This window comes from Balaenoptera borealis (genome assembly GCF_965194805.1).
Source record: "Balaenoptera borealis genome assembly, chromosome: 5".
Classification (NCBI taxonomy): Eukaryota; Metazoa; Chordata; class Mammalia; order Artiodactyla; family Balaenopteridae; genus Balaenoptera; species Balaenoptera borealis.
The window spans coordinates 48,669,384-48,686,332 of NC_138862.1; the positions used below are offsets into that span (position 1 = coordinate 48,669,384).

Below are 16,949 nucleotides of genomic sequence, written 5' to 3' on the forward strand. Positions count from 1 at the left end.
CAGTTCTTTGAAGAATTTCATAGTAGAGAATGAAGGGAAATGTTTACTACTGAAAATATTCTGAAAAGGCCAACACACGACCGATTCTTTTTGTCACTTTATCCATTCTTTCAAAGCACACAACTATACAGACGTCGTTAGTTACCAGGTGTTGTAGGTTGCATTTCAGGACTGGTAAAGATTTCCAGGTTTTGAGGAACGAACGGTGTTTCACTCGGAGCTGAAAACACAAACACCCCATCCCACCAAGTAATTCCGGTTAAAATGAGGTATTTTAAGAGTTTCAGCATGCTTTTAGATGGTGTTACAAAGCACATGCTACCAGGACATGATTAAGGATGAAAAATGCATGAATGTTGTCTTGAAAGCTGGTGGATGAAATGATAATTTAAAGTGGAGAAAAGGTCAGAATGAAATTGTTCAGTAGCTGACTCCAGGCAGACTCAATGCATGGAAGAGAGGTGATACAGGCCACAAACACACGAGATGGGAGGATATGGATGATGAAGGTGTCCATGCAGTTTTCAAAGCTTTTCATTCCTTTAAGGATGGAAAAAATATCATCTATTACAGTTTTAAAAAAAAAAGAGAGAGAGAGAGCCCAAAATGGAACATAAGATGCCTGCATTACAGGAAAAAATATATATATTATATCCAGAAATAGGAAAGAAATAAATGATTAGATGTGATGGAATGAAATGGTCATTTGGAAGAAAGGCATTTACATGGATTTTCTTTCGATGGAAAACAAGGCACAATTTTTCTGTTTAAAACATTACCCAGTGTTGCCCTTGGCTGTTCAAGAGTTCTAGAAGTTTTAGATGGGACAGAATCCAGAAATGGATCGCTTGTTGCTGTTGGAATAAATGTCAACATTTTTAAAAGCAGTAGAAGGCCCCAGGAATAAAATACAAATTCCAGAGTAATAAATTATGCCTCAAATGGGGAAAAATATCAACAGCACTTGAGAGATTGCTGACCAACATTTTAAAACTAGTGATTCATTAGGAGTTGAAGATGAGCTCATTTTTAAAAACATGCAAACTTCAAATGTTAAACCATGATAAAACAACGTTTCATATATTGAACTGTTTTCAAGTGGTTTTTCTGGTTCCTTCCCTCTGTTTCTTAAACTGCTAGCTGAATCTACTCTTAGCATTCTATTTCATTTCTTAAAATTTTCTGCTGCTGTTTAAAATGATTTGCCTTTATTTATCATGGCGCCAATAGAGCTAAGATAAGGCTACACACACACACACACACACACACACACACACACACACACACACACACACACACACACAAATACCAGACATACGTCTTTGTGTGGCAGAGACCAGTATTATTTACTTTGAATCTCCTGAAGTACCTAGTTTAGTAAGTGCTCAATAAATACTTGCTAGAAGGAACTATTGGACTGAATTAAACTCACTGTAGACAGATCAGTAAGTGAATGCCAAAGATTAGACCCAACTGAACTTCTATAGACAAATGAGTGACATGATTGCTCTAGAGACGGATTTCTCACCTTGGCACTATTGCCCTTTAGGGCTGGATGACTCTGGTGTGGGAGCTGTCCTGTGCATTGCAGCGGTTTAACAGCATCCCTGGCCTCTACCCACTAGATGCCAGTAATACCTTCCCCAGATACCAAAAGTATATCCAGCCATGGCCGAATGTTTCCTCAGGGGGAAGGGAGCAAAAGCACCCCCACTGGAGAACCACTACACCAGGGAAAACTAAGGATCTAAAAGCTTTTTAGAATGACTCTGAACAACAGAGAGATAGGCCATTATTTTACTGTGCCTCAGTGGCAACCTAATCCATCTGCACCTCCCACATGTGGCAGAGTTTATTTACTGATGGATGTGAAGAAATAATCATTCAATGGGAGAGGTTGGGTAGAATTCACCTCCCTGACACAGATTGCCATGGCTCTCCTGTGGAGCTCTAGAGAGCGCACTTTTTCATTCTGCAAAAATGAAAGGGAGAACTAGGTGCAGTACTGTCAGAATACCTGGCATCCACAAAAAGAACTGAGAGGCTGGTGTACCTGTGTGGGGCTCTGATATTTCAGGCTCATCTGATGTTGTAGGGCTTGAGAAAACATCGTAAGTGGCTTTTAAAACAAAAGGTAAAACAAAAAAGAAGATGTTAATTTTAATTTTAAAAGATTTCATGACGTATTTTAATGCTGGCTGAAAGAGGACATTTTCACGTAGGTGTTAGTGAGCTTTGGCTGTGGGCTACTGGTCAGGTCAGCAACGTGTAAGCAATCACTAAAAGACTTGCCTCTAGTCCTTCTTGCCTTGAACTAAAGGCCTTTATGCAGTGAGCCCTGACACTGGCCCCTAGGGTGATGTGAGCATAGTGCTATTTACAAGGAAGTAGTGCCAGCTGTAAATCAAATAGCTTCAAAGAGTACAAACATAAATGAAATCAGATGGCAATTTGAGATTTCCAAAGAAGGAAACAGCAGTCACACTGAGGTAATTTGCACAAAGACTACAGCTTGGTCTTTGTACTTAGTAAAAGTTACCATCATGATGTCTGGATAGTACTTTACAGTTTGCACAGCACTTTGCAGGTTGCACAGCACTATATAGTTTGCACAGCGTTTTCTCATATATCAACTTATTTAACTCTCTTAACATCCCTGAGAAATAGGCGAAGTAGACATTAGCCCCATGTTATAGACAATGGGGTAGTATCTCCATTTTCTAGATGATAAAATTGAGATTCACTGGGGAGAGGACATTTGTTAGTGGTCACGCACTGGGACTGTCAAATTCGACCTATTTCCCATTCCATTAGCAGGGCCAGGAATGGCAGAGTTAAGACCAGCACCTTCCTCTTGTACCATCCTTCTTGCCATTTTACCTAGAGGCAGCTTTCTACGTTCCTCCATGGAGCCAAGAGCCCATCTATAATCTAGGTGGGTTTAAAGATAAATTTTATATTCTACATAAAGAAAAGTAGGGTGACCTTAAAAATACAGGTTGATTTTAATGTAGGGATAACTTTCACGTTCACTTAAGAATTGAATTTGCAAGCAAAAACAGCATCAAAATTAGAAAGTTCCCATTTCTGTACAAAGAGCTGTCACCATGGTAATGAGAGGTATAGAGGAAGCATGAACTGTCAGGAGGCAGGTGTCACTTCCCTTGCCCACTGAAAACGGCTGTACAGAAATAAACTATAAAGGCAGGAGCTCATGGGAAAATTTACACACTGGGGTTACTTGTAATTTAGTGACAATGTAATGATACTGAACCGTTGCTAGTTGAAGCTGTAGGGAAGCTAAGATCAGACCATGCGACACAGTCTGATAATGCAGAGGGTAATTATATTGCACTCCATACAAAAGAGGCAGGAAATATATTTCAGTTTGTGAAGGTGAATCTACTGCTTTGCAAAATCTTCAAAAACAGAAAGAATATTATGAGTTAAAATATGCAGATATCCCAAGAGTAAATTTATTACCTTGCAATGTAAAGTTTTCTTTAGTCTAGCTACAGTTTCAAAGGATCAGATAAGAATGACTCATCTTTTAAAGGACAAAAATGTTGGCAGCTGCTGATCTTAGGTTCACTTTAAGCCAATTTCAAATCATGGATCCAGCAAAGTCAGCTCGCTCTAACTACTAGACAATCAGGAAAACTTTACCAACTTGTATTTAAACCCCTTGTACTAGCTAAGAAATTGTGAATTAATAGCTGACTTATTTATATTTTATATTGTTGCTTTTGAAAAACACCATACTGCCTTTATGTTATCCTAACTCCCGCATTTCCCTTCCATCTAGTGACACTGGACCAACTTTCTTATATTCTTGTACTCTATTCCAAGAGATGATATTTATTCAACCTCTTTCTACTTCTTTTCCATATTTACAAGGCCCTTCCATTCTGGAGGTTCCAAGCCAGGCCTCCATCTTCCCTCAAGTTATTCCCAGAAGACACTGTCCTGGAGAAAGAAGCCCTCCTTCCATCATCCTCTGGCAATTGTGACTCACGTCTGAAAGTTCCAAACTGTCAGGGACCTCTTACTTCCAAACATTTTCTCAAATATACTTAAGATTAAAATCACACATTTGCCAGCAGGTTTGGTCTCTGATTATTTCTATTTCTGGAGTTTCTGATAGCTGAGTGCTAAAACACACAAACACCACTCGCTGGAAGTTTTATGTTATTTGGGCAGCTCTGAGAAGCACACTACTACCTCATTTCATGGGTTAAACAAGAGTTTTTGATTCTGAAGTAATGGATGTCAGAGGACAGGACAGGGTGGAAACTGGAGTTCTCCAAAAATCAACCACTCTTGACTTCTTTGCAAAACTCTTGATACAAACAGATGGAGAGATATACTATGTTCTTGGATTGGAAGAATCAATATTGTGAAAATGACTATACTACCCAAAGCAATCTACAGATTCAGTGCAATCCCTATCAAACTACCAATGGCATTTTTCACAGAATTAGAAAATTTCAGTTTATATGGAAACACAAAAGACCCCGAATAGCCAAAGCAGTCTTGAGGGAAAAAAATGGAGCTGGAGGAATCAGGCTCCCGAACTTCAGACTACACTACAAAGCAACAGTAATCAAGACAATATGGTACTGGCACAAAAACAGAAATATAGATCAATGGAACAGGATAGAAAGCCCAGAGATAAACCCACGCACCTATGGTCAACTAATCTATGACAAAGGAAGCAAGGATATACAATGGAGAAAAGATAGTCTCTTCAATAAGTGGTGCTGGGAGAACTGGACAGCTACATGTAAAAGAATGAAATTAGAACACTCCCTAACACCATACACAAAAGTAAGCTCAAAATGGATTAGAGACCTAAATGTAAGACCGGACACTATAAAACTCTTAGAGGAAAACATAGGAAGAACACTCTTTGACATAAATCACAGCAAGATCTTTTTTGATCCACCTCCTAGAGTAATGGAAATAAAAACAAAAATAAACAAATGGGACCTAATGAAACTTAAAAGTTTTTGCACAGCAAAGGGAACTACAAACAAGACAAAAAGACAACCCTCAGAATGGGAGAAAATATTTGCAAACAAATCAAGAGACAAAGGATTAATCTCCAAAATACATAAACAGCTCATGCAGCTCAATATTAAAAAAACAAATAACCCAATCCAAAAATGGGCAGAAGATGTAAATAGACATTTCTCCAAAGAAGACATACAGATGGCCAAGAAGCACATGAAAAGCTGCTCAATGTCACTAATTGCTGGAGAAATACAAATCAAAACTACAATGAGGTATCGCCTCACACCAGCTAGAATGGGCATCATCAGAAAATCTACAAACAACAAATGCTGGAGAGGGTGTGGAGAAAAGGGAACCCTCTTGCACTGTTAGTGGGAATGTAAACTGATACAGCCACTATGGAGAACAGTATGGAGGTTCCTTAAAAAACTAAAAATAGAATTACCATATGACCCAGCAATCCCACTACTGGGCTTATACCCAGAGAAAACCATAATTCAAAAAGACACATGCACCCCAATGTTCATTGCAGCTGTATTTACAATAGCCAGGACATGGAAGCAACCTAAATGCCCATTGACAGATGAATGGATAAAGAAGTTGTGGTACATATATACAATGGAATATTACTCAGCCATAAAAAGGAACGAAATTGGGTCATTTGTAGAGACGTGGATGGATCTAGAGACTGTCATACAGAGTGAAGTAAGTCAGAAAGAGAAAAACAAATATCATATATTAACACATATATGTGGGACCTAGAAAAATGGTACAGATGAACCAGTTTGCAGGGCAGAAATTGAGACACAGATGCAGAGAACAAATGTATGGACACCAAGGGGGAAAAGTGGAGGGGGAGGGGTGGTGGTGTGATGAATTGGGAGATTGGGATTGACATATATACACCAATATGTGTAAAATGGATAACTAATAAGAACCTGCTGTATAAAAAAATAAATAAAATAAAATTAAAAAAAAAAAACCCAAACAAAAAAACAAAAAACCCCACAAAACTCTTGTAAATATACTTCTTTCTATACCAGAATGAAACACAGGAAATGCTTAGGTATCCCTGGATTTTAAAGGGCTTCTCCAGCTATAAAATTGATAAATAGCTAAGAGGGGTAAACCCTTTTATTTTTTAGACTCTACATGGCATCATGCATTATTGTTTAGAGGCAAACATCTTCTGTCACCAATGTTTACTTTAGTGGGTGCCATTCTCCAGCCATTTGTCATTAAGCACCATTTCTAATCTTGCATTCACAGAATATAAATGGGACCAAAATTTGTAGGAGAAGTCTAATGTTAGTAAAATAGGCAGTTCAATTCAAAGGCTATAAAAAGCAATTTTAGTTTCTTTCAAAAAACAGTAATGGCTTATAATCACGATAACTAAATTTTAGTTTTATATTTTTCAGAGAAAAAAATAATATGAAATAAGACACACTACAATTTTCTCATTTGCTTATAACTTCCTAAAACTACATTGCTAAATTATGTTTTGTTGGTTGTACATTTTATTTTTACTTTTAAAAAACTGATTAGGGGCTTCCCTGGTGGCGCAGTCGTTGAGAATCTGCCTGCTAATGCAGGGGACACAGGTTCGAGCCCTGGTCTGGGAAGATCCCACATGCCGCGGAGCAACTAGGCCTGTGAGCCACAACTACTGAGCCTACGCGTCTGGAGCCTGTGCTCTGCAACAAGAGAGGCCACAATAGTGAGAGGCCCATGCACCGCGATGAAGAGTGGCCCCCGCTTGCCACAACTGGGGAAAGCCCTCGCACAGAAATGAAGACCCAACACAGCCAAAAATAAATAAATAAATAAATAAAATGTTTAAAAAAAAAAATCATCTGTTAAAAAAAACAAACAAACTGATTAGATGCAAATTCCATAATAAAAATACTTTGATATTGCTCTGGAAACATGATGGCACACAGACAAGGCCTTTACAATGATCAAGAATTCATCAATTTATCTTATTCAAATTCCATGAATATTAATAACTATGTGAAAGACTTTTTTGTTGGACTGTTTCTAATTTATTATTTTTTTATTGAAGTATAGTTGATTTAAAATATGTTAGCTTCTGGTGTACAGCAAAGTAATTCAGATATATATATATACATATATATATATATATATATGTATTTTTTCAGATTCTTTTCCCTTATAGTTTTTTTTTTAAACATCTTTATTGGAGTATAATTGCTTTACAGTGGTGTGTTAGTTTCTGCTTTATAACAAAGTGAATCAGCTATACATATACATATATTCCCATATCTCCTCCCTCTTGCATCTCCCTCCCACCCTCCCTTATAGTTTATTACAAGATATTGAATATAGTTCCCTGTGCTATACAGTAGGACCTTGTTGTTTAACTCTTTTATATATAGTAGTTTGTATCTGCTAATCCCAAACTCCTAACCTCCTCATCTCCTTTCCCCTTTGTTAACCATAAATTTGTTCCTATGCCTGTGAGTCCGTTTCTGTTTTGTAAATAAGTTCACTTGTATCATTTTTTAGAGTACATATATAAGTGGTATCATATGATATTTGTCTTTCCCTGTCTGACTTACCTCACTTAGTATGATAATCTCTAGGTTCATCTATGTTGCTACAAATGGCATTATTCCATCTTTTTTTTATGGCTGAATAATATTTGACTGCATATGTATAAAGACTCCTTTTTAAACATAAATTCTTAGATGAAAGACCTCGTGACCTCATTAGGATAGAAACTGTGCCTGTCATGCTCTTTATGGACTTCAAGGTTTACCCCAGAGCCTTGTACATGGGAAGACTCAATGGAATTAATCGGCAAGATTTCCATTACAATGAACAAATAACAATGAGTTTGACAGTTGGGTAGTTTATGCTCTTAGTAAGGATAGATGAGAATAAATGAACAGATCCTTTAATTATTTTATAACACACATATGTGTGCACACAAATCTCTCCCTCTACTACACAATTACCTGCGATATGCTTGTGTGGCCATACCCTGCCATGGAAATAGAATCCTAAACACACATATAAAGACACAAGGGGAAAATACAATGGGACCATCGATAAGTAGCTGGATGAGAAAAGCATTTATAAACACCATACACAGAGTTCTCAGTACCATTTAAATAAGTGCATAAAGCTCTCTTCATTTCATGGAAAAATAAAATACCTTTCCGGTTGGCCTTGAAATTTGTGAATATATTGCCTGCAAGAAAATGCTCATGAAGCAAAACCAAAGGCTGCGGTTGTAAATCTCTAAGAGGCCACTGTAAATCTGTAAGCCATCTGCTATACTTAAATTCTATTTTCCTGATCTCAAAGCATCAACACCACCATTTTTTCCTATTTTTTCTCCTCTCTAGGGCTTAATTCAGCCCAGTGGGCCAGATCTATGCTAATCAACACCTCATAGGACGACAATAAGGTCCAAATGTAGAGTTCAACCTCTTTTCAACCACTGTGAGCAAACCACCTGTGGCTGAAACTTTCCAACCAGTATACCGCTCCTCAGGCATGCTGATCACTTCAGCTTTCAAGGCTTTAAATAATTTATAGAGCTTAAGTGCATATAGCAATTTACTAAAGTTCTACAAAGTACTGAAAGAATGAGACACTGAAAATAATTAGTAATGAACTCCTAAAGCGAGCTCCCAAAGTGGATTCTAATGAAAAGACTGAGGCAGACCATCCTCAGTTCTGCCAAGGTAAGTCTCTAAAGATAATTGTTTATTGCTCAAGGGGAAATAATTATGCCAGAAGGAGCTGTCATCTTAGTAATAAGTTACTGTACAATTAGAGGGAAAAGTCAATTTGTCTGGGCATGCTAGGGGAAGAACAGGCTGGAGAGTTTTCTAAGGATGCAAATAAACACACTGGATCATCTTGGGTTATATGAAGAAACCATTTTTTTATTTGATTATGGTTCAAATCCCTCCTGGTACTAAATGATGATCTTTTAAGGGGATGGCCAAGTAAATTAAGGATGCTTAACACTGATAGCATTAGAAGCCAGAAACAAAACATTGATTTCTATCCTCCTTCTCCAACCATGTTCTACTGGCTACCTTCCAGTAGAACATAAGACCAATTCTATTGCACCATCAGAAAGATTGACTTTTTTGAATGATTGTTACAAGCACTTAAGTATTTCTAAAATATGGCCAACTTTCTTTTAATATAGAATTTATAAATAAGTTTGCATTCTGGCATATAGTTAAAGAGCAGATTTTTATAATTCCCTTTCTGTACTTTAAGAAAAGGTGGATTTGCTAAGGAAAGCAAAATCAATCAATCCTACTTGAACATACTTTAGGGAAGGTTTAAACAAAGTACAATTCCAAATAATGAGATCACAAAATGCAGCTCTAATGAAGGATTGGGGCCAATAGACTAAAAGTAGGGAAGAATTTGTTTGATGGCTGCACTTCTCAGATTTCCTAGGACAGTCCAAATTCCAAATACCCTGTCCCACTCTTGCCATCAACTACTGAAATGATTTCAATATTCGACATGCAAGTTAGAATTTCCACATATCTTTTTATAGACAAAAGTAATACAGAAATCTTTTTAAGAGCATGCATTCTGATTATCTGATACAGAGTATGAAGTAAATGTGGAAAACAAATCTAGTAAACGTTGAAGGAAAATGAGTTTTACAAAACGTACTGATAAACCACGTTTAATGGTTGATAAAGAAACAAGCAGCTCCTGGCATCCAGGTGCTGGCCAGGCACGCACATCTAGGCTGCTGTGTTCACCTACGGAACATCGACAGTTGAAAAGAACATCAACCTCAGACAAGTTCACTTGGTGACAAAGATGGACCAAGACAAAAACAAGACCATTCTGTAACTGTGTGGGACACAAACGTGTGAACACAAAAATTACTGTCCTCATATTCTGGTTAATATCTTTACCAATCACAGCTTTAGTCTCACTCCTCTTTTCTTGCCTTCTAGTTAAGAATTCTTAAGATATTCTGTCACAGATTATTCCCATTTTCAGACAGCATCCAATGCAGAGCAAAGCTTCGCTTCCTTGAACACTCCCCAGAATCACCTAACACAAGACTAAATCCCATAACATCCTCTTACTAACAGATCCACAGTTCCTCATGGTCTGCATTCTCCATTGTTACAAAAAGTAAATAAACCTAACTTTGTTCGAATACAGGTGTGTTCCTGGTGGTCTTCGGCTGAAGGCAATTGACATAGTAAATATAGATGCATTGCATGCCAACAGAGAAAGCAAAATATGTTCATTTTGCTATAATAATGTCATTAATACCAGCTGAAATATATCATTTCTTCAAAAGATGTAACAACTAAAAACAAGACCAATGATTTTATGGACCAGCATTCAAGTACTATCTCTGCCTCTCTCTCTTCTTAATTCTCAAATAATTGCATTAGGAAGCCATGTGAGTAACTGGAAAATACAATAATCATATATGTTGAAACTAAACAGGAAATAGAAACTTAGTGCCTGTGTAAATTCACACAAAATCAATTGAGAAACAAAGGCTGAAATGAATAAAAGGGTTGTATGAATGTATCAACTCTTTAAATCACAAGTAACACATTTGATAAATTTTAATTTGGAATTTAACATGTTAGGAAGATGCCACAGAACATTTATACAAGAGGTAGATGGGAGTGTTAAAAGTATTAGCAGAAACAAGAAATACTTAATCGCCCACTTTAAGAAACCAATTTTACATTGATTTCAGGCCTCCTGTCCTATAACTGACCACATTCGATGCTTCTTATCTGTACCATGTGAAGTATTACAGACTACGGTGATAAGGCAGTGCTTCTTAAACTTTAATGCTCATACAAATCATCTAGAGATCTTGTTAAAAAGCAGATCCTGATTCAACAGATTTGAAGTAGAGCCCAAGATTCTGCCTTTCTATCAAGCTCCCTGGTGATGCCAATGCTCTCTCTCCAAACATCATACCAAGTAGCCCAGTCATAACAATTCAATGTTGCAAGGGCAGGCTAGGAAGTTTCTGTGGCTGACGCTTATGCCTGCAATCATACCTACTGAACTGTTACAGCCCATGACAGGCCCACACACTTCATCTAGAGACGGCTGGCAGTCGGCAGTTTTTGGAAGTTCTCTGGCAGCCTAAGGTGGGCCTAGCAGGAGGGAAACAGCTGAATAATGAAACTGCTTCCTGCGGCGTTAGCAACTATTCATATTCCACCAGGGCAAAACCAGAATATTCCTTTTCTGTAATTAAGGCAAAAGGAACCTTTCTTTTACTGGGATTTCCAATCTCATCTATCTTTGTCTCTTTGTAACTCTACAACATTCACCTGCAAACATATTTTCCCTACCCCCCAAAGCTTGCTTCAATTCAGGCTTATATATATAATTCATATCCTAGGCATTGAAATTTCATAAGTGGTTTCCTGGAGGTTTTGGTCAGTTTGCTCTTAAATAATCATAAACACCAACAATCTAGAGGCTGCTCAAGAGAAACCAGGAAGACCTTCTATACCCTGTGTTTATAGCCCGGAAGTTGAGAGATAAAAGGGACCTAAGTGTTCTACTAACTCAGTGGGCCCCAACAATCTTTGGTTTGGAAGATGTGATACTTGGAAAGGACGTGGGGGTCAGGCCAGCTGGGCCACAGTGCAGCAGATAAACCATCACACACGCCCGCAGACCAGCATTGTTCCACCGTCTGCAGTGCAGCTGGGCCTCTGTGTTAACGAACAGAACTAGAGGCTCAGTATGAAACTCCACCCAGAGCCTGGATTTTAGACTCAGGTGACCTGAATTCTGAAGGTGTCCTTACACCCACATGAAGTAACGGCAGTAGAATTTCAGGGTCAGTGACATGGGGAATCAAGGCTTAGAAAAGACCCAATTTAAGGCTCCTCTGTGTTGGCTGACAACTATAACCCACTTAGAAGTGTTTTCCCACGTGAGAAAACTAGGGAGGACTGCAACAGACATGCTTACTTCACTTGATGCCATCCTGGTATCTTTTGCTAAGATCTGAATCAATTACACTCACCAGAGAAAGGATCATTTGACTAAGCTCTATGTGTCTGTGGGCTCGTTCTCATCCTTTCTCAAACCAGTCCTGTGCTGGACTCCTTTCTGGAGAATACCACAGAATGGGGGTGTGTTTAACATCATTACGTGAACTTCTAACTACATTATATACTAATTATATGTACTCAAAAACAGCACCACTAGAAGGTTCACAAAATTAAAATACAAATAAGTAAAACAAAAATCATAGAAGTAATCACACAAAATGGTTTGTGAGGTTTTCTTATAATTCTCACATGCTGAATATTTTCTTTAGTTGACCACTAGACATCAAAGAAAAGACGTAAATGCAAAAACTCTTTAATTGAGAAAAATCTATTTTTTAGAAAGGAAGCTATTTCACTCAATCAATTTTAGTGTTGGAATACAAGAATTCTCGGGAGAAAAAGCCAATTGCTATAGTTTACAAAAGAGCAAACCAGGATCCAGGAAAGTAGAGAAAAATAGCTCAAATAGGTGGTTGGTAGTAAAGCCAGAACTGGAACCAAGGTCCAGTGTTAGTGCCAAGACCTGTGGTCTTTCCTCTATATCACAATATGTTTACATATTTTAGGACTCAGTAATAATATCTTGCACAAAGTAAACTCTCAAACGTTCATTGGATATTTTACTGAAAAAGAAATATCTAACTGCAAGGGAAATATTAAATTCATACTCTTAAATCAGATCACGATGGGATTCTTATTTTTGTTACTGCTCTCATGTCACTAAAGAGATCTCTAGAAATTCAATGAGCCAATTCACAGTTCATCTTCTAGCCAGACTTCTAACTGTATATCCAGACATTAAAACACAGATCTTTAAAACAAATGCAAAAGCATTTTGCTTTTGTATTGAAAAAAATGAAATTCATCTAAGCATCAAGAATGGATTATAACTTTACCATTTACTACAAAGTATATGGATAATCAGCTAAACAACCTATAAAAATAAAAACGAGAAGTTATTCCGTACTGTTGCTCCAATCTATTTTTTAAAAATAGAATGCAATTACCAGTTTGAGGCAGTAGAATTTTGGAATCTTCAGATATTTTACTTGTAGGCACAATCCATGGCTTTTGACTTGAAGCTACAGCAAAAAAGAAATGGAATTCACTGAGAATTTTTTTGAGAGGATAAAGAGACAGAAATAGGTTGCTGGTGTGGTTAAGTGGCTACCAGTAGCCTGAAATAAAAAACACATACTGATCCAATTAAACATCATCACATATCAAGAAGAAATCAATATACACCCGTTCAGAGAGCATTTGAGTAGAGACTAGAAGGAAACTAGAGTTTGGTGTCATACTCTCACCTTTTTGAGGACGGAAAACTAACTAAATGGGCTATATATGGAATTAATAGATTGATAATTGTTACTGAATTTGTAGAAAATCCAATCAGAGAAATAGTTGTTTTTGGCTTTTTTTTTTTTGTTTAAACCAAATCAACCACTTGTTTGGCTAAGCTGACTGAATTCAGCAGTTCATTGAGGTTTGCATAGATAAGATCCAGTAAACGTGTTCTACAGAATTAAGCAATCACCACCCACGTTGTAACACCAGATTTAAGGTGCTGTTATTACCCAAGGTGCCCCCAGGTTTCTCAAAAGGGAAGGGTGTTTTTGCCTGAGGAAATTCTGGAAGCCTTTTCGGAGCTGCAATGAAACACACAAGAAATGTTATGGCTTGAAGTGTGAGAGAAAAGGTTTTTAAAATCTCAAGCTTCAAAAACAAAAAACAAACACACAAATGCAAATTACTCAGGTAAGGTAAGGGACTGTTAGTAGTATATATTTCTTACTCTTGTGTTTCAATGATGGATAATATAAGACAGCTTCTTTTTCTATTTTGTATAATCAAGCCACTGCATGTGAGGAGTTTGGGTTCTTCTTTTCACCCTTATTAAACTAGTGTCCTAATTTCTTCAGCTATGCGTACGTGTGTTCTCAGATATATTAAGTTTAAACTCAAGTCAAGCACCAAACACATATGAAGTAGAAAATGTCTGTCCAATAGTTTTTAAAAATAGAATTTCAGTAACTACATGACTTTATATTTAAGCTCCCCCAACAACTTTTTTGATATTGCACGTAAATTCTAAGAATTCTAAGAAGCAGTCTGCAGAAATACATAAATATATCTTCTCTTTCAAGAGAAACAGTTGAGTAAAAAGATATTTAGGAAAAATATAGAAAATAGTTTATTCAGTGACACAATAATGTTGAATTAAAAGAATCAAATATAATATCAAAATATGACTACCCCCAAGAAAAATTACCAAAGGATTTGTCATAGAGAAAGACTCTTTAGGATCCTAAATTATAAAATAAAGAATTTATAACATTTAAGGGCTTAGTATTGGAGAGTTTATTGTTCTATAAGCCATGTGTCCCTTCTTTTCTGTGAGGAGATAAATTTGAATGAATTAGCCTAAGGACTTCTTTCAAGCATGCATAATATTTCCAAGGTAATAATAAGCTGCAGTGTTTAATAATTTTTACCTAGAGTGCTCAGTGGCAATTCAAACCTAGGTATTAAAATAGTTTGCGGTGTTTCGGGGGTCCTTCCCCTGAGAACTGCAATAAAGAAGAATTCAGTTAGAAACTCCCTGAGTCAGGATTTGACATTGTGGCTTAACCATGTCATGTGAGGCATGCTCATAACAGAGGGTGCTTTGGGCAGCTGATGCCTTTCATGGAAATAGCTGGCTTTCCCTGGAAAAGTTTTACATAGTTATAATTTGAAGATATACGTTCAAATGGCCATGGTGTGGCATGGAAGATCAACATCACAAGTACAGAACAAAATAACGTACATGCTACTCCTTTTTTTTTTTTTTTTTTTTTTTGGAGAAGAGAATAAAGCAGGTTAGATTCTCTTGGGCCAAGAAGCAGCTAACTTGCATGACATGAAATTCTTAGTAAAAGGCATGACACTTTTGGGGATTCTCCTTAAGTTTAGTACACACAAGACTTGGAAAAGCCAACTGAAATGGAAAGCACAGACATAGTCAAGACTCTCACTCCTCCAAGCTTTGTAGGTTAAAAGGCTGGCATTCTGTTTTTCTATACCTCCCAAGAGACTGGTAAAAAGGGTGTACAGTTAGCATATAGCATCCAGAGCTGCCTAGAATATTAGTCATCAGGATCAAGGTATGTCGTTAACTCTTTAATGGAATTGGTCCAAGAAACAGAAGATGAACTACTGCCAGTAAGGTAGGAAAGAAAGTGGGGAGGATGGGAAGCCAAGGCATTGGGTTTACTTTTGTATGAGGGTTGGGAGGTTCTTTTTTTTTTAAGAAAAAAAGTTCTTAGAATTACCCGGTATTGTTTCTGAAATGTCTAATGCACTAGACACAGTGGGTTTAGTGGTTCTTGGAACTGATTCAGGAGTCACTGGAAGGTAAAAAAGACGACTTTACAAATTAAGATAAAATGATGAAACAACTCAAGACCATAAGGCACTTTTGTTGCCCTTTAGAATTAGAACTGACACTTACACGGACTAATTCTTTTCAAGTTAATTATGTTAAGGGCTCCCTGGTTTGTGTCTGAACTGACACCTCCTCCCAACCCTTCCTTTCTGGGTTTGTCCACTTTCCATGTGTTCCAAAAAGCACGTGGAATTGACCCCCATGGAAGCATTTATCAGATTAATCATAATGTTGGGTCTGCCCCTTTTTCTTAGCAAGAAGTCTGGGGTATAGTAAGCAAGCACAGGATAAATATTTATTAAGCAAGTTAATAAATGGGCAGATAACATAATGACCCAGGTCAAAAAGATTTATTTAGAACTATTACATTTTTAAGACTTCTCTCTTCCAAACTGTAGTCAACATGCAAAGCTTGGAACTGGGTTGAAATTATGAGGATTCAAATGCTCAGTCACAGCGTTGTTTCAAGTGCTAGATCAAAGGTAAAGATGACCTTCAGGTAAATAGTTTTTGAGGAATAAGAACCAGGATCACTGAGATCTGGAATGAATTGTGAGCTACACAATTCCAGAATTTTGTAGGGTAAGGATATGAAATAAACACAGTAACACTGAATAATGAATTATGGTGTTTGCCTAAGTGTTTCTGAAGTGGAAAATCCTGAGGAAGGTTTGGCAGAGAACTAAGAAATCTGTTGACTCTCCCATCAGATACTATGCCAAGAGAAGAAGTGTAGTTGGGAATGCTTTTCTTGGTATTGGCTAATTATATTGAAATCAGAAAACTACCTAGGAATTTCATTCAAATAGCTTATTCCAGCATCAGAGTCTACCCTTGCTCCAACTCCCATGAACGTGGGGGATGGAAGGTCCATTTCTCACCTTTAGGTAGGACCAAGTACTTCTTACTCTGTCAGAAATATTTCTACTTGAATAGGTTTCTTGAAATCAAGCCATTTTATTTCCCCACCAATCTTTATTTCCTCTGGACTAGTTAGGAGTCCAAGAGTTTAGTACAAGGTAAATATCACTGATATTTCAATTCATGGCAATTTTATGGGTTAAAAAATTCACTTTAGATTGGAGTTACTTTGCTAAATGTAGATTTGGAGGAATTCTTGCCAGATATTTGTTTCACAGAGCTCTGGATGAAGCGGTATTGCTCTGGCAAAAACTCTGTAGTTCAGAGAATAACGTGTCCCCAGTGGGCTGGACTTGGGCAGTTCATTCATAGAAGACATGCTGAATGTTTGTTAGTAATGGTTGATAAACTGGGGAAAATGCATACTGCGTTTATTCTTTAAAGGATTTTTACAGAACTATTAGGTATTTTCTACCTGAGCATTGTTAATCTTCAAGAGACATTATTACTAAATGATTCCAAGGTATTTTCATAGATATTAAACTATGGATTTATGAGGGATAATGGCATTTTGCTAAACC

At 37.2% G+C, this 16,949-nt stretch overlaps 1 protein-coding gene across 37 annotated transcripts in view; it reads right to left on the reverse strand.

Annotated features, from left to right (window-relative positions):
- Positions 1–16,949, reverse strand: part of ABI3BP (ABI family member 3 binding protein) — a 272,400-nt gene that overhangs the window by 122,384 nt on the left and 133,067 nt on the right. For 25 of the 37 annotated variants that reach the window (XR_014244699.1, XR_014244700.1, XR_014244701.1 and 22 more), the window contains exons 11-17: positions 15,395–15,469; positions 14,576–14,650; positions 13,658–13,729; positions 13,088–13,162; positions 2,054–2,119; positions 780–854; positions 146–220 (exon numbers count right to left, since the gene is read on the reverse strand). Coding sequence is in view for 34 of the 37 variants with exons in the window: in XM_082392030.1 (XP_082248156.1) it covers positions 146–220; positions 780–854; positions 2,054–2,119; positions 13,088–13,162; positions 13,658–13,729; positions 14,576–14,650; positions 15,395–15,469 (513 nt within the window). In the remaining 3 variants the exon portion in view is untranslated. The remainder of the gene's footprint in view (positions 1–145; positions 221–779; positions 855–2,053; positions 2,120–13,087; positions 13,163–13,657; positions 13,730–14,575; positions 14,651–15,394; positions 15,470–16,949) is intronic. The other 12 variants (XM_082392053.1, XM_082392052.1, XM_082392037.1 and 9 more) reach the window with 9 other exon arrangements.